The sequence below is a fragment of the Grus americana genome, chromosome 1, assembly GCF_028858705.1.
Source record: "Grus americana isolate bGruAme1 chromosome 1, bGruAme1.mat, whole genome shotgun sequence".
In the NCBI taxonomy this organism is placed as follows: Eukaryota; Metazoa; Chordata; class Aves; order Gruiformes; family Gruidae; genus Grus; species Grus americana.
In genome coordinates, this window is record NC_072852.1 from 15,244,737 (window position 1) to 15,261,379 (window position 16,643).

Consider the following 16,643-nt stretch of genomic DNA (forward strand, 5'->3'; position numbering starts at 1 on the left):
TGCTCTAATAGCATTTGAGTAGAATTTGATTAAATATCTAGGACTGGTGTCACAAACTTGGACACCAATGTGTGCTGGAACGCTGTGTTACTAATACACAAAACAAGTTGCCCTGAGCAACAGACTACCTTAAAAAACAAAACAAAAGCAAATTGGGTTTTTTTCCAGATACTATTATCCGTAAATATGATTCCTATTCTTTTGAGCTAAAACTCATAATAGCATCATAAGGCTCCTGGTCTTTTCCAAGTTTTACTGATACTGCCAAAATTTTAAAACATTCCCCTGGGAACAGATTCTGGCAGCAGGGATCTGTCATACCATGCCTTTTAACACCAGGAAAGGAAACTTGCAAGAAGGTTTAAGCCTTTGATCTCCTCAGGGCTCCTTCTTTCATAAAAATGCTGAATTGTGACTGCTATGCTAAAAAGAAAAATCATTTAATCACCCAAACAGCCTCATTCTGACCTAATCACCACATATGTTTGGTTTGTAACTCAAGAGTTATTTGGCCGCAACCAAGCAGCATGGTGATACCTGTGTATTAGTGAAACTTCATAGCAACGCTTCCCTTTTAATCACTTGTCTTCTGACTCCATCAGTCTGTTGCTCTTGTTATTTCACAGAAGAAGTGTAAAGCTACTGGCTGTCCCTTACACACCAAAGCCTAGCACAGCCTATAATCCTGTGATTGACACCTGCACATGGCAGGTTGAAATAATAAGCTTGAAATTCCTCAGGCATCTAACTCTTATTTCACAGGTGAGTGAATTATTGAGCTACTACATAAGCACGAGAACTGAAACTTTAAAACAAAGCTGGTTGTTCATAGCAACAGAGGAAATAACCCGAATTCTTAGATTCATGACTTTAAATCCCAGGCTCATTTTGGCATCAAACTCAGACCTGCAGATGGCATCAAAGTCTACAGGAAACATAGCATTCAGGCACACCCATTCCTTCAGTATTTTGCACTCCTTGGCATGCCTCCCCACCCCTTTGTCATTACCTTACTGTTCTTGGGTTTATGAAAGCTCTTCTCAAGCACACAGCTCTGCTGATTCACTGTAGACTCAGATTTAGTAGCTAACTCCAGTTTCACAGCTCCTTCCTGAGCCAGGTACAGGAGTGCCACACATTAGACCATTTAAGTCCCGTTTGGATCTAGGCTCACAGATACTGCCAGGCTTACGCATACTATCAGATATTGCAAGTGATCTACTGAGGTGGCCTTAATCTAAGAGGTGCCACACTAAATTAGGTCAAATACATACCTAGGCCAGTATTATACCTCTAGGTGCCAGAAACATACATTTAGAGATCAGTATACAAGTGGATTGCTCTATATTAGGAGAAACTTAGATGACAGGCCTTCAGCAAACACTGGCTTGGAAAGTCAAATTGCATCCACAGTAGTATACTTAAAAACAACTGGTGGTTCTAGTGTCCAGTCTCATCCTTCTTAAACCCATCTATAATTTGGCCTCTACAACATATTGCAAAGCCACATTCTGCTGTTTGTACTGTACAAAAAGAAGTACCTTTTTTAGAATTAAAGTCACTCTCTGGAAACCATTGTTTTGTAATGAAAAGAGGCAAGTTATTCTTCCCCTTCTTTAACAGTAATGATTTTTCAGGCATGTCAAAATGCTCCTTAATCACCTTCACATATTTGAAAAGCACTAGTCATAAATTAAGCTGTCCAATATCCTCAATCACCTTTACTACCTCCTCCTTTGAGCCATTTCTAGTTCTATGTCATCTTTTTTGAGATGGTAAGATGTGAAGCATGTAACATGAGCACAAAAATAAACCACAATTTATATAGAAGCACATTTTAAAATATTTTATAATTAGCTTTCAAACATTAAAATAGCCATTAAAAAAATCTGCTTTAAATAAAGTTGGCTTGCTATGTACCTTACTTAACTACAGCCTTAACTGCACTTAACTGGCATTCTTTTAACTACCGTCTACTTGGATTTTAATAACTTCTGCCTTTTTTTTTTTCCAGGATTCAGTGTTCCACTGTTTTGTTTCTACAGGATACATGATCTCAAACTGCCCAACCGTCCCTCACCAGAGGTGATAAGTGCCTACTGGGTACTCAGATTCTGGCAGGAGAAAAGAATAAATCCAGCTGCCTTACCACACTTCCACAGTCCCGCATAGCACAACAGAGTGGGCCCAGCCCACGTAACTGCCCACCGCTCAGCAGGACCAATGCTAACCCAAGCCCAACCTTCTGAACTCCTGGAAAGGAATTCAGAGTTGTTTCTTTCCTGAAGCACTCTGAAAGAACAAGGAGTCATCGTGCTCTACTGACTGTACCTTCTCTCTTGCAGATATAGCTCAATCATGCATTTGCTACCCCTACAGCAACCTTTCAGGCAACCAGTTGCAAAAACAGCACTTCCATCATACCCATCTCCAGGCTCCATGCAACTACCTAAGAACCTCTTCTGTAATGATTTTACACAAACATATATGTGTCAGTCTATGAAGAAGGAGTAACGTCGCATATAGGTGAGCAACAGCAGGAGGGTAGTGAGTGGGAGACAAGCACAATTATTCAACAGAAATTACTGGGGTGAGAGGAGACTAGAAGAAACAGGTGAATGCAAAGAAAAAAAAAAAAAAAAAAAGAGAGATGTCCCAAGAGACAATTTTCTTTAGAACCATAAATACAAGAACAGTATAATTTTAGTACTGTTTGAAAATTAGTAAACAATTTATTTTAGTATCAGAATTTAAGGTAGAGATACTGTACCTAGACAGCTCTGACCTCTATCACTGCAACAAAAGAGATACTCATTTTTTTCCTCAGGGATAGGAAAATGTAATTGACCTCTAACTATGGAATTCTCCCATTTTAGAAAACTGCAAACTAAGCATTGACAATAGCTCAAGGCAACTGAAGCCCTTGATTCTTTTAGTCTCCTACATTCAAATTATTGACTTTTAATTGACTAACTTCAGTTGAGGAAAAAACCAGTAAGGCACCACTACTGTCAAGAAGCATTATTTCACCAGAGTCTATTCTGTGGTTTGTCTTTAACCAAAAGGTTCAAGATAAGATTCCTTTAGCATTAATACTCAAAGAGACTCCCTAACAGAACATGACTTCATTATGCAGGACCTTGATGTAAAAGTCGTCTCCCAGCTGCTTTGCTGGACAAAACCAGAATATTTGGTATTTAGACATATGCACTGTTTTAATCATAGGATTTCCAAATGCATAGGCTAAATTAAAAACAATACACATATAATGCCAAAAAAATTTACTACCTTTACAGAGGTTCACTTTGAAACTTAGTAGACTACCTTTTCCAGTCAAAAAGCTTCTTCATAATGTCTTCTGTTAAATAAATAAGAAAACTTTTGCTTAGGCTCAAACAGATACAGACTGTTGCGATTCTGCTCTGTAACATGTGCTTTATTACACTATGCTTATCTTCCCACTTCTCCATGTACCATCTGCACACAGTCAGAGATCCAAAAACAATAGTTCCCAGAAGAACAGCTCACCCTAAAAGGCATATTACTGGGGTAGAAAGGGGGACACAGGAGGAAGACTACTACCAATGCTCTGCCAATTTTAAACAGAACCATCCCTCTTATAATGTGCTACAACTGTTAACAGATTAAAAGTGAAAAATGAGAAAACAAGGGTAAGGGTCTTAAAAGTGTCAATAGGAAAACCAAGAAGGAAGGGTTATCACTTCAAGGCCTTCATATGAAGGCTGAGACCAACAGTAATTTAAAGATATGAATATTGGGAATTGTAAAGACAGGTAGAAAGACAATTTTTTGTTCCTTCAAATTTTAATAAGAGTGGTGGGGTTTAGTTTTGTTCTGTCTTTTAAAAACAGTCTAACAAAATCGGGGCCATTCCCAAAGTCCCCATAGGCAATTAGAACAGAATTAGTTATTGATTATTAAAATACAGGCTAGATTACAAATGTAAGAGTTGGGCAGAATTACAACAGGAGTAATCAGTAAGAAAAGGGAACAATTATGAATACAACTGCTATATAGTTATTTTTTCATTTTTAACAGTCCTATCTCTTCTGTAGAGAACAGAGGTCATCTTATTTGCTTTCATTAGCTAGTAACATAACTTTGGGTACTAGCCTTCTGCATCTTTCTGAGTCCTCCTCTAAAAAAAAATTAACATTAGCTTTTCTGACATTCTTCAGTAAAGAAGAAAACAAACAAACAAACAAAAACAAACCACAACACCCAAACAACCAACAACCTCGCACACATTACAATTGAGGGACCACCTCAGACTGTGAGAGTTCATGGTCATTCTCTTATAGGAAGTGCAAGAGGTATACTTGTAGCCTTTGATCAGTGAAGAGAATCCATTCAGCCAATACCCACAGGCACAGCAACTACCTAATAGATGCTACTTTTAAGAAAAATAACTTAGATGTCACAATACAAAATTATTATTTTGTCTAAGCATAACACACACACTTGAGGAAGCATTGAAACACTTCTATAATTTCCTGGACACTAACTTTCTAGCCTTCCTTGTCCCTACCTAGACCCAGGCTTCCTTCAAACAAGGATTAAAATAACTTTTAACTTCTATATACATTATTAAGTATAAATACGTGTGTATATATGTTTGTATGCATAGCGGCAAATCTAGTAGCATTTTCCCATGAGAAGACAGGAAAAGGAAGCTAGACAAGGCTTACTATCTAAGTAAGAGAGACCAAATCAAAATGGTTTTCAGTAGAGGTAGAGATTTACTCTTATTACAGACATTAGGAAGACAAACAGATCAGCAATTAGCAAATCCACTCAAAGTACAGGTATGCACACAAGAAAGTGCAGTTTCCACTGCTGCCCTACAGTTCACTAGTTAATGTAGTAGCTCACCTTTGCCACTAATTTTCTCAGTGAAAAGATGACAATCCTTTAAGACTGCAATCTTGAAAAAAATGAACGGAATTTGAAACAAAAATCAGATTTTAAATACAAAACTCTTGTCTCTTAAGAGTAAATTAATAAAGTAAATGTGTCTGTTTCTCAACAGGATGAGCAGTTCTCCTCTACATGAGGAAATGGAGAGTTTAATCTGATACAATGTTCTCATATAATGTTCTCATTGTCCCACATTTCTATTCTTTAATGGAATTTTTGGCTTAGCTAGACACATTTATTTCTACAACTCTTACTGCTCCAGAAAATGCTTGAGATTGACCACAAACTTTATCTGAGAAGATTCATGCTGTAAGCCAGCAATCAAAAAGTTGAATATTTAGCATAGCCATGAGAACAAGCATCTCTCCAGGTTTTACTCTTCCCCTATGCCTAGATAATCTATGGCCATCAAAAAGGACTGTGTGCATGCTTTCCAATCTTTTTTTCACATACATTAAATCAATGAAATGATCACAAAGTATATTTAGTACACCATGAAGAAGCCAGGTAATAAAGGAATTCTTTTCTTCAGGTTAATGTGTGGGAATTCAGTGGAATTGTCCAAAACTAAAAATAGTTTGATTTGGTCCCATCTTTATTCAACCAAATTACATTTGTTGTACAACCTGACATTCTTATTTATTCAGTAAAGATTGTCATATACATCTTCAAATTGTAGTTTAAGAAAAAAAAATCAATAGCTTCTACAGTCTGTCATCATCTTGAGGACAAAAGGAAGAAACAGATGTTTATATTTCAAAATCCATGTCCAAGCCTTGTCCACAAGATTTATTACTATCCTACTCTGTAGTTACAGTAAATAAAAGAGATAAAAAATTAAAAATGTACTGCAGAACAATTGGCCCGGTCATCATGAATATTATACCCCAACAGTTCACCTCACTATGATCTGAAACATGAAATGCAGTCATTTTCCCTCCCCTACTAAGGCACTCTTGTTTAACATAACTGTGCTAAACCAGGGTATTTTCCTTAATAAAATCACCATTATACTAAAAACAATGTTATTTCATAAAATATAATTACTACAAATTAAATTAAGGTCCCAGGATGGTATCTCTTTTCATTGCCTGTTCAAAACCTGACATAACCAAGGAGCCCAGTACAGGCTAGGATGTGTGTGGCTGGGGACCAGCCTTGCTGGCAGGGACCTGGGGGGCCTGATGGACAACAAAGCTGAACATGCATCAGCCCTGCACTGCTGCAGCAATGAAGGTAAATCCAACCCTGGACTGCATCCGCAGGGGCATTGCTAGCAGAGGTAGAGAAGTAATCATCCCACTCTACTTGGCACCTCTCAGGTCACACTTGGAGTACTGTGTCCAGTTCTGGTCCCCACAGTTCAAAAGATACACAGACAAACTGGAGAGGGTCCAAATGAGGACCATGAAGATGACTAAAGGTCTGGAGCACCCTTTGAGGAAAGGCTGAAGGAGTTAGGCCTCTCCTCCCTGGAGAAGAGAAGGCTCAGCAGGGACCTCATCATAGTATTCCAGTACATAAAAGGTGGCTACAGAGTGGATGAGTCTCTCTTTTCACAAGGAGCCACACAGAAAAGACAAGGGGCAAGGGGTACAAGTTGCACTGGGAGTGGTTTCATCTTGATATAAGAAAGAAATTTTTTACAGTGAGAACAAACACTCACTGGAACAACATCCCCAGGGACATGGTGGAATCCCCACAGTGGAGGTTTTCAAGATGCAGCTGGACAAGGTGCTAGACAATCTCATCTAGACTCCCTTTGCCACAAAAGGTTGGACCAGATGATCTTTCCAGGGCACTTCCAACCTGGGCTGCTCTATGATTTTGTTCTATGAAAAAGGCCTGAATCTTGGCAAATTTGTATGAACAGATAATTCTTTGATAACAGGTGTCCCCTGACACTTATATGACAATAACTACCTTCATTATACAAATCAGCTAGTAGAATATTGGAAATTCTAGGGCCATTCTCATTTTAGCAACTAAGTTTATTAGAGCTGCAGGATGTTTTCTTGCTACACGACACAGACTTCGGAACAAAAAGATGAACATGCTTTGTAATACACAAGCTACTTTACACTAAAATTTACTCTAGATTCCATTGGATCCCACGAAAAGTCTTTGACATGTTTTATTACCACATTACAAAGGACATTGGACTGAATCAGGCATTCAAGATCAAACATGTCACAACACCTTCTTTAAATTAAATTTCTGTAATCTCAATACATGCAATTATTTACTTCTTTACAAAAGAATTATTACTATTATATCTAGACATCCAAAATCAACTTTGTTTCTTTCAGAAAGAAGGCACAATGTTAAGCAGCTGAAGCCTACATACACTAAGCGGGCAAATAACCAAGATAAAATTACAGCCCTGTAGTATAGGTAGCTTAATGAAATCTTAAAATTTGACAGAAACAGGAAGATAAAGCTCCAATTAAAATATTGTTACAAGAAGACAAAAGGCTATTAAGAAAGAAGGCAAGAGTAGCAATTCACATCAACACCACATTTTGAGTAAATACCCAAAACAACACTGAGCGGACTTCTTGAGCTGATCTAGCCTATATAGCCACTGTAGGATATCACAATTGTGGCCTCAGACCACTGGTGGTAAAAAAAGAAAAAAAAAAAAAAGCCCATTTGACTTATTTCACATATGCACACTTCCACCCTTGCCCTCTCACCCTTGCAAAAAAGCTAACGAAAAAGCTCGGGGAGGGTTTGCAAAACTTCTGCAAGCAAAAAATAAATGAAGCTAATAAAAGCCACTGTAGCACTGTACAAGATGGGTAATTTTGTTCTCAAAGAGTTACTGAAAAACATTGTGGTAGAGAAACACTGACAACCAAAAGCAATGAAACAATTTCAGATATTTAAGATTCCATAGTAATGCGATATATCCAAAACCTTGGTACAATACCTGTCGGTCCAAGAATTTAGTCATCTGGAAGTGCACAGTACAGAAATCTGGCACTTCCCATGTTATCTAACATACATACTCTTCACCACTATAAAGCAGTATTGCATGGTCTCTATCACCTGTTGTAAAGTATTGCTCAAAGACAAAACCAAAAAACCTGCTCTACAAGAAAACTGCATTTTGAAAAGTCAATCTTGATATCTGGATTTATGCATTTGTATTGAAGTATTCAACACACTTAATCCTTTCTCCATACATTCACACATCATCATCCAGATATTTTTATATACAAAACACTATCCTTTAACTTTGGATAAAAATTGATAGTAAATGTGTTAAAGATGACAAATCTCTGATTGGATATTCACTTGGTTTTTGTCATATTTACTCAGAAATAAAGTCAAGCAAAATTAAAATATCCAAGATAGAAGTTTGCTCCAACTGAAGCCAGTACTAGTCTGAATATAAAGAAGAGCCTACCATTCTGCTGAATGCAAAAGGTAGACATACCTGATGCCATCTCTTACATAACTGGGTCCTGTTAGCACTAAGTAAAGGGCAATCAACAGGCTTGTCTATCTGTAAGCAAGTTTCTCTGAACACAGACTTGGGCATCTGTTGAAAATGCTATTTCATAGACATCTCTCAATGCAGATCTCCATTTTAAGGAGAAATAATTCACAGAGGACCTGAATTAACCATTTGGATTATTTCTTTTGTCTGACTCAAAAAATACATAAGCAGTTCGTACACACTGCATGCAAGTCCATCTATTATAACCAAAATCAAGTGTTAACTGTTCTCTTAAAATAGTGAGGTATTACTCGTTTTCAGTAGCCTGGATGATTGAATTCAAAGTAAGGCCATACGAAGTAGGTTTCATTATTACACGCAATTTTAGATATAGTCTTGATTCAAGACAAAGTGCTTTCTCTTCAGAACATGAGCCACTTAACTTCTACTTTCTTATTTTTCCACCCTATTACATAAAAAATATGGATTCACCTCCACCAGTTCTCATCATTGACTTAAGGGGTCAACATTGAGCAGTTACAGGACCAATCTTGCAGCCTTCTATGGCAATTAAGGTCATAAGAGACAAAAAGCTATTCAGCGTTAAAGAGCACTGCAATTTTTTCTTCTTCTTGTGTCATCATCTTAATACTCTTCAAACAAAAGCCTGCAAGTAAGCTACAATGCGATATAACTCTCCCAGTCAATTCTAGAAGAGGAATCCTGCAGTTTCTTTGAAGCACATTGTTAGCAGCAACAATGGAAGTTGCTCTATAAAGCTATGACCCGGCAGAGAAGAGTCTTCCTAAGAACCAGTTTTAAAAAAAAAAACAGAAAAACCCAGCTTTGGATTCAAAACCAAGTCACAATTTTCACGTAGTGAACAAGTTCACTACAGGGAACTTACGGTATAGAATTTCCACCCCTCAAATCAACATTTTCATTTGCAGCTACTGTGCATTTGATGTGCATCACAGACACTGTACAGCTCTAACACACTAGTATATGCTGTAGCAGTTGAATTTAAAGCAAGGCTAGGAACAGGGCAAACCAGATACTTTTGCTGAGATTGTCTTCTGAAATAACGTCCAATGCCAGCTTTACTTTGGGGGTCTAATCTATTCGGCCACATGCAAAGAGACTTAAAGACTTGAAAGGAGTTTCCCTTTCATAAAAAAGCATAAAACAGAGTACGAGGTCTCCATAGTGTAAAAGTGGTTTGAAGAGAAAAGAAAACATACGTAGCAGAAAAGAAATGATGGCTCTGTTGTCTACCGCAGCAAAACCACTGTTTCCCGAGGCAACTGAACCCACTGCATCTGGAAATGCCGACTCAGTATGGCAAATGGCCAGCTACTGACTGTGCACCCTGACTTAACAGTAGCCAGCTTCTTCAGCGAACACAAAAAGAATACCAATTCCGAGTTTACTAAGTGTCTGTGAAAGCAAACTTTTGACAAACTCATTCAACAAGACATCCCAAGGCAGCCCTGTTAAGAGGTAAATTAAACACTGTATCATCTACGTAGAATAGAAGTTTATTAATAACCTTGTGGTTAAGACTCAATTGAAAGCTACAAAACCAATTCTAAACCTAGAGCTACTAAAAAATTAAAGCTATTTCTGTTTTCAAAGTGGCAAAACAAATCCATGTAACATTACAAACTGACTTTCGAAAAGGTTTTTGGAAACAAGGAAACCAATCCAATCAAACCGCCTATCTCGCACATAAAATTTGTTTCCATTGCAATAACTCCAAGTTCGCAGAACTGAAAGCATAATGCAGCTTTCATACAATGCTGGAGGAAACAGCAGTAGCAGAACAGGATGTGAACAAAAGTTAGCTGTCAAAGCCTGACAACCACTACACTAGCATTTCATCTTACATTATTTTTTACCCACCTCAAAGAGGAAAAAAGCCCATTCATCATAAATAAAAACCACAACTCAGGGTCAGGGATATATTATTATTTCTTTCTGGAGAAATCATAAGAAAAAAACCTTGGCCCTTGAATCATTTACCATTGCACATAGCAACATCTTTACCCCATCACATATATATCCATCCATCCAGCATACCCTGCTTCCCAGGGTGACTTAACGAGCCAGCAATAAAGTCTCACTGAACAAAATACAGTAAAAGTTAGTGAGAGAAATGTGTAATCCTACGAGGAGAAAAAATACATTAGGGAGAAGTCCAAAGCCACATTATCCTAGGAAAGAGTAGTTAAAGCGGGAACACTATAGAGATGGAAGAACGTTCCTACGTGGTAAACAGGTATCGTGAGAATGAGGAAAGATGAACTGGACAGTGACAAGAACATGAAGGGCTAGCAGAAGACAGGGAAAAAAACCCGACCATGACTTTGGTCTGTTTCTGCAAGACCCAAAGAGATTTAAACAACGACAACAAAATACTGGTATCATTATTGCTGGCAATTAGACACATCTGGGAACAGGAGATAATCTGACAGTACCGAGCAGGAAGCAGAGAGCAGGATGGGTATATCAGGCTGTTAGCAGGATAAGAAAAAGGGCTGCCTATAGATAGGACAATGCTGCCAGCAAGAAATCACAGAACAGACAGCACAAGGAGAGAAAGACGACCACGAAGATGAGAGAATTGGAGGGCGATTCAAAAGGGACACGAGGGCTGTAAAGACTGAGTCTGTGCAGATCCCCGACAAACAGGGGCTTCTCTGAGACGAGCACGGCGGCGATGCCCGGGGCTTGGCCAGAGTGCCCGGCGCGGGTTTCCACGGGGGAGGAAGGACGGTCAGTGCGGCACGGGGAGGCCCTGCCCGAAGGAGGCTCAGCCCGGGGCCGAGGCTGCGGACGGTCCCCGGGGGGACGTGGCGACATCCCCCGTGGGAGGGCCCGGGCGCGGTGCGGGCGGGGGTAGGGGTGTGTGTGCTCTGCCGGGGGAGCTGCCTTCTGTCCCGGAGGCGGCGGTGGGAGCGGGGAGCTTCCCCCGTGAAAGCAAGCAGTGGGGCCGGGACTGCGCGGGGGCAGAGGGGCCGGGCCGCAGGACTGCCCCAACAGACGTTAGGGGACGGCGGGAGGAAAGCGTGAGGGAAGGACAGACAACGAAGCTGACCCGGGGGGGAGACTCCGTCCCGGCGGGTCGGGGGTCCCCGTACTCACTTTTTGTGGGGCGGCGGGTGCTTGTCCCTCCTGCCGGCCGCCGCGGACTGCTTGGGCCGCCGCCTGCGGGCCTGCAGGGCCAGCACTGCCGGGGAGAAGAGAACAACCGGGAGCCGGTATGAGCGGCGGCCGCGCAGCCCGGCCCCCCGCCCCGCCGCCCGGCACAGCACGGTACCTTTGCGCGAGTTCATCGCCCCGCGCCGCACGCTGCTCAGCAGGCGCGCCGCTCCCCGGCTCGCCCTGCCCCCGACCCGGTCCCGCCGCCGCCCGCCAGCCGCGACCGCGCGCCGGGCACCGGCCGGCAACCGCGGCACCCCCGCACCGCCCGCCCTCGCGCCGCCGCCGTCAACTGCGCAGGCGCGGCCCTGCCGGCGGGGCCGCGGCCGGAAAGGCGTGGGCGGGGCGGCGGCAGGTGGCGGCGCGCGCCCGGCGGGAGCGCACCTGAGGCTCGGGGCGTCCCCTCAGCGGCCGGTCCTACGTGTAGCTGGGCAGCCTCGGCCTCCGACCGGCCTCGGCTCCGCCATCTGCTGCCTCGCTGCCGCCCAGGTGGGCTTTGTCAGGTCGTCCATCTAACTGGAAATTAATTTTGCTAAATTTTGGGTTGTGGTCGGAGTAGCAGAGTGGTTCACCCCGTTGCTGTACCGTGCTGGGAGCTGTGACAAAAGAGAGAGGTGGCGGTCTGCTTCCTTGGCAGCGGCTGGGGCAAGATCAGCTTTAGCTTGTCCCAGGACCTCTGTGGGGTTAGATGCCAGAACCAATTAACCTCATGCCACAAATCCAGGGAAATTAGATTTCCTTAATTCTGATTCTCACTAAGTGCTTTGATTGTCATGATGGACAATTCTTGGCAATCAGTTTTTTCCTGCTGAGGACATCTTATTGCCTGTGATACCAGGCACTATTGAGATTTGGCCTAGTAATGACCTGTTGGAAACTGTCTCTTCTTACTTGTGCTGTGCATAGCATGGCTCAATTTTCGACAGTGTTATGACTGAAATTTTGTGGCTCTATAATTTATACCTGGTGCAGAAGATGATCGGAGTCCTATCAAAAACTCCAGTATGAGTGTGAGGCTTGTCTGCCTTATCTTCACGTGGGACTGGAATTCCAAGGCATAGTAACTGAAAGATAACAGGGGACAGTCATTAAATTTTGAGGCAGAACTGCCTCCCTAAATGGCAAGACAAAGAATCCATAAGGATGAAGATCTAAAAGCAGCTGCGGTCAAGGTATTATGAGAGTGAAGGGAACTAGCAGTAATCGCTGGTGTTAAGTAATTGGATCATTGAGATTTCAACTAGACAGAAAACTGAATCCCTAGTTATGGTTAGTTAAGCTTAGGAGTGGGAGAGGAACACAAAGATAAAGCTAGACGACTCAAAGAGGAGGTACCACAATGTACAATACTTTTTTGTCTGACTAGAGAGCCTGGTGAACACAAAAAAACAGGACCATGAAGTTCCTATACTACAGCTCTCATGAGGCACCACAGCTGCAACATTTTGTGTCCTATCCTCCATCTTAAAAGAACACAGGAAAAAAGACATTTACAATATAAACTACTATGGTAATGTGCAATGTTGATGTTTTACATGTCTCCTTTGTTGTGGTTAGTCTTTCAGTAATAGTACAGTGTGATAGGTCAGGCAACAGAATGCTGTACTGAAATTTTGAAGGCTTTCTGCTGAGAAAGTTTAGATACATGAAAATTAGTAATTGAATGTTAAAAAGCAGATTACACATTTACCCTTTGTTTCCAGGTTAATTTTAAATTCATTGGTTAAACTGTGCTCCTGCATGAATACTTGTGCCTGTACAGAGAATGGTAGAGACAAGCAGCTGATGGTGGAGAAAACGGTGAGAGTGCTTTTTTTCTTTGTCAGAGCAGTGCTGGCTTAAAGGTACCTTGCAGCTATGGCTATAGAGCAGAAACCATATCAGGGTCCCAATCATCTTTTCAGCTACTTGTGTGCAATTCTGTTTACTTCAACAGCGGGTTTATATGTAGAACCGATTGGACAATTGGGTCTTAGATAAGTACAATGAGCTTTGCCTACATCAACAGGATTATAAATTCGCCAAATCTGGAGTCAGGAAAGAATTTCCCTCACGAGCATAATGTCAGCAATATAATCAGGGCTAGGGAACAATCTGCTAGCGCACAGAGAAGGAATTATGTTAGGACAAGGTGGGTGTATACTACACAGTCAATTTCTTTCAGTTGTAATGGACACATATTTGGGGACTCTGTTCTTCCCAAGTTTTGTTGTTTTCTTCCCTGCTTTCCCCCCCACCCCCCGCAAGGAGCCACTCAAAGGATGTGCATGCAGAAATGCAAAAAATCACTGAGATTCTATGTATAGAGGATTACCATGTGCGATTAACTAACTGGAGAATAAATTGAGGTCAGTAGAGGCTAGATGTATTTCAGAAAAGAAAAATCTCAGAAGCATCTCAGAAGCTTGAGAGTGTAACTCTTTTCCTGGGAACACAAAGAGTAAGTGGAAATTCAAGAAACTACAGAAATAATTCAACGTATGTTGTTGTTAAGAAGGGGCCTACCCTGGATTATGTTTATTTGAATCCACTCATTTCAGTGAAATTCTCCATCTTTATTTCAATATATGTCTTAGTGTGTGTATCTCTGCTTTTTCAAAAATAAATTATGAATCAAGAGAGAAGACAGACTAAACAGCAAAAGAAGGCATTTGTAAAATCAGTATACAACACAAATAAAGAACAGTAGACTGGGTCAGAATGTATCTGTTTCTGGCTGTCTCTTTGAACATAATATGGGAACAGGTGTCTGTTTTGTTACAAAGATTACCATAGAGCTCATGCGCTCTGGGGAAGGGCACTGTCAGATTTAGGTGATATGACCTACGCAGAAAGGAGGGACAACAGCAGAGTTAGGGGATCTTAGGTACAAACATCAGGGGAGAAGAAGGAGAAAATACGAAATTATGGAATTATATTTTTACTTGTGTGTAATATAGTTTGGATCACTCACCTGACACCCCACAGATGTTTGGCTTGTTTCCCTTTCACCTACCTTTTAAATATCCCACGTGCACAAGAAGACATTAGCCTTTCAGACATGAATGGAATACATTTCATAGAATCATAGAATGGTTTGGGTTGGAAGGAACCTTAAAGATCATCTAGTTCCAACCCTGCTGCTGCGGGCAGGGACACCCTCCACTAGAGGAAGGTTTTTTTATTTCTACAGAATAAAAAGCTACCTAGCAGCAATCCTGTAAACATGATATTGTTGTCTTTCTGAGAATAATTCAAAATTTTTCCTTCAGCAGAGGGATATTAGAAGCTTTTGCCCTGATTTCTGTACCAGTTCCTTTCAGCATTGCTTTTCCTACTGTGTGGCAGCATACTCTCTGAACTGCACTTTCTCAGAAATCAGGATATTAGCCAACTTCATGCTGCTCTTGCACAGGATGGAACAAACAAGACATAACACTTAAGGCAGAGGGAGGAAAAATACAATGATGGGTGGTAGAAAAAGAAAAGAAGAACAATGTAGTGAAAGGAAATTCCAAATTAAAGGAGAGTTCTTATTAATATGCAAGTCCAGCCTTCTCATCCCCTCGCCTTTCATGGTTGCTCTTGTTCCTTCAGTTCCCACCCCCATTCCACATTTCTTTAAGTATAATATATTTGTGTAGGCATAAAAACAATGCATCTGTCCTTGTCTTGTTCACTTGAAGAACTTTATGGCTAACAATGTGCTTTTTTTCACTCTTATATGTAAACAAAGCAGAAGACAATTCTCAGCTTGTTCTTGAGCAACACAGAAACACACTTACAGATAGGAAGTATTAAGCAACAGTAACTAATAAGCTGGATTTGCTTTTAAAGTCAGGAGGACTGTTGGCTCGTCACTGCTTGAGTATAACCAGTTAATGTTAATAGAAACAATATACACATTAAACAAGAAAAATAGGCTTGTTATCTCAGTAGTGTAACTGGAGAAAAAATAGCAGGAAGTATAAGTTGGGATTTCCAGAAAAAAAAGAGGTCAGAAATTCCTGAATTTAGATTCCTGGCTCATTCACTGATTCATTGTGCTCTTTCTAAAGCAAATTACATGACTCACCTGACTCATTTTTTTCATCTTTAAAATGGTACAGTGTATGCCAGCTGCACAGAGTTAACATTGGTAGAGAATTCTTGTTTATCAAGTAAATTGGGATTACTAATAAGAGAAGAAAGATGTAAAGGAGAAAACAGACCAGTTTAACACCAATTTGACATGAAATTAAAGACTTACCTATGCCCAGAAATAGTTGCATCAACCCAGATACATATTGTATGTAGTGGAAAATAGGGCATGAACTGGCATGACTTAACTCAGATCTGAAATAGGATTAAAACAGGCTGTGGCAATATTATAATGATAATATTTCTTCTAGTGTTAAAGTACCCAGATTTCCAGAATGACTCATTCCAGCTTCCCCCATTACTTCCAGCAGGCTCCCAAACACCTCTTCAGTTAAACTTCCTCCAATTTCCTGGGTCCTTGTCTTAAATTTCTTCATTAGCCTCCCCCCTCCTCCTGATTCCCAGCTCTTTACCCTTCTCATTTCAACCTCCCTCATCTCCTTGTTCCAATCTATTGCCTTTTTCCCCTCTGTTTAAATTGGATGTTTTCTTCCTTCATGCTGATTAAAGGTCAGCAAGGGAAGAGAGGATCACTGAAAGATTAGCAACTGCTGTTTCCTGATCAAACACAACACAAGCAATTATAGGGAAAGTTCTTCAGCAGTGATGCAGCGGTGGTTTGGACTCATGCCTGCTATTTCTCTCTGAATGGCAGTTATGCAGTTTGGTCATGCACGTCAGAGATTCATCTACTAAATGAGCGTGGAATATTTTGAGACTTAAGTATTGAACTCTCACATGCCTCTGTCCAACATGTGCAAAATGCTGCTTTATAAAGCCTCGTAATTTGGCCAAATTTGAGAAGACTTTCATAGGGATTGCAAAAGCACATTTTTGATATTAAGGCCCCTTTCTATGAAATCTCAGCTTCCTACTCAAAGGTAGGGATTGCCAACCAGTGAGATGAGAATCCATTAGAAATCAGATACAGGGCTTACCC

The 16,643-nt window shown here is 40.8% G+C and overlaps 1 protein-coding gene across 6 annotated transcripts in view; it reads right to left on the minus strand.

Moving 5' to 3' along the window:
- Nucleotides 1-11,856, minus strand: part of SRPK2 (SRSF protein kinase 2) — a 151,144-nt gene extending 139,288 nt beyond the window's left edge. For 3 of the 6 annotated variants that reach the window (XM_054808126.1, XM_054808056.1, XM_054807790.1), the window contains exons 1-2: nt 11,703-11,856; nt 11,528-11,612 (exon numbers count right to left, since the gene is read on the minus strand). In XM_054808126.1, the coding sequence (XP_054664101.1) occupies nt 11,528-11,612; nt 11,703-11,718 (101 nt within the window). In that variant the 5' untranslated portion in view covers nt 11,719-11,856. Of the gene's footprint in view, nt 1-11,527; nt 11,613-11,702 lie in introns of those variants that run through there. The other 3 variants (XM_054808305.1, XM_054807878.1, XM_054807966.1) reach the window with 2 other exon arrangements.
- Nucleotides 11,857-16,643: the final 4,787 nt, after the last annotated feature.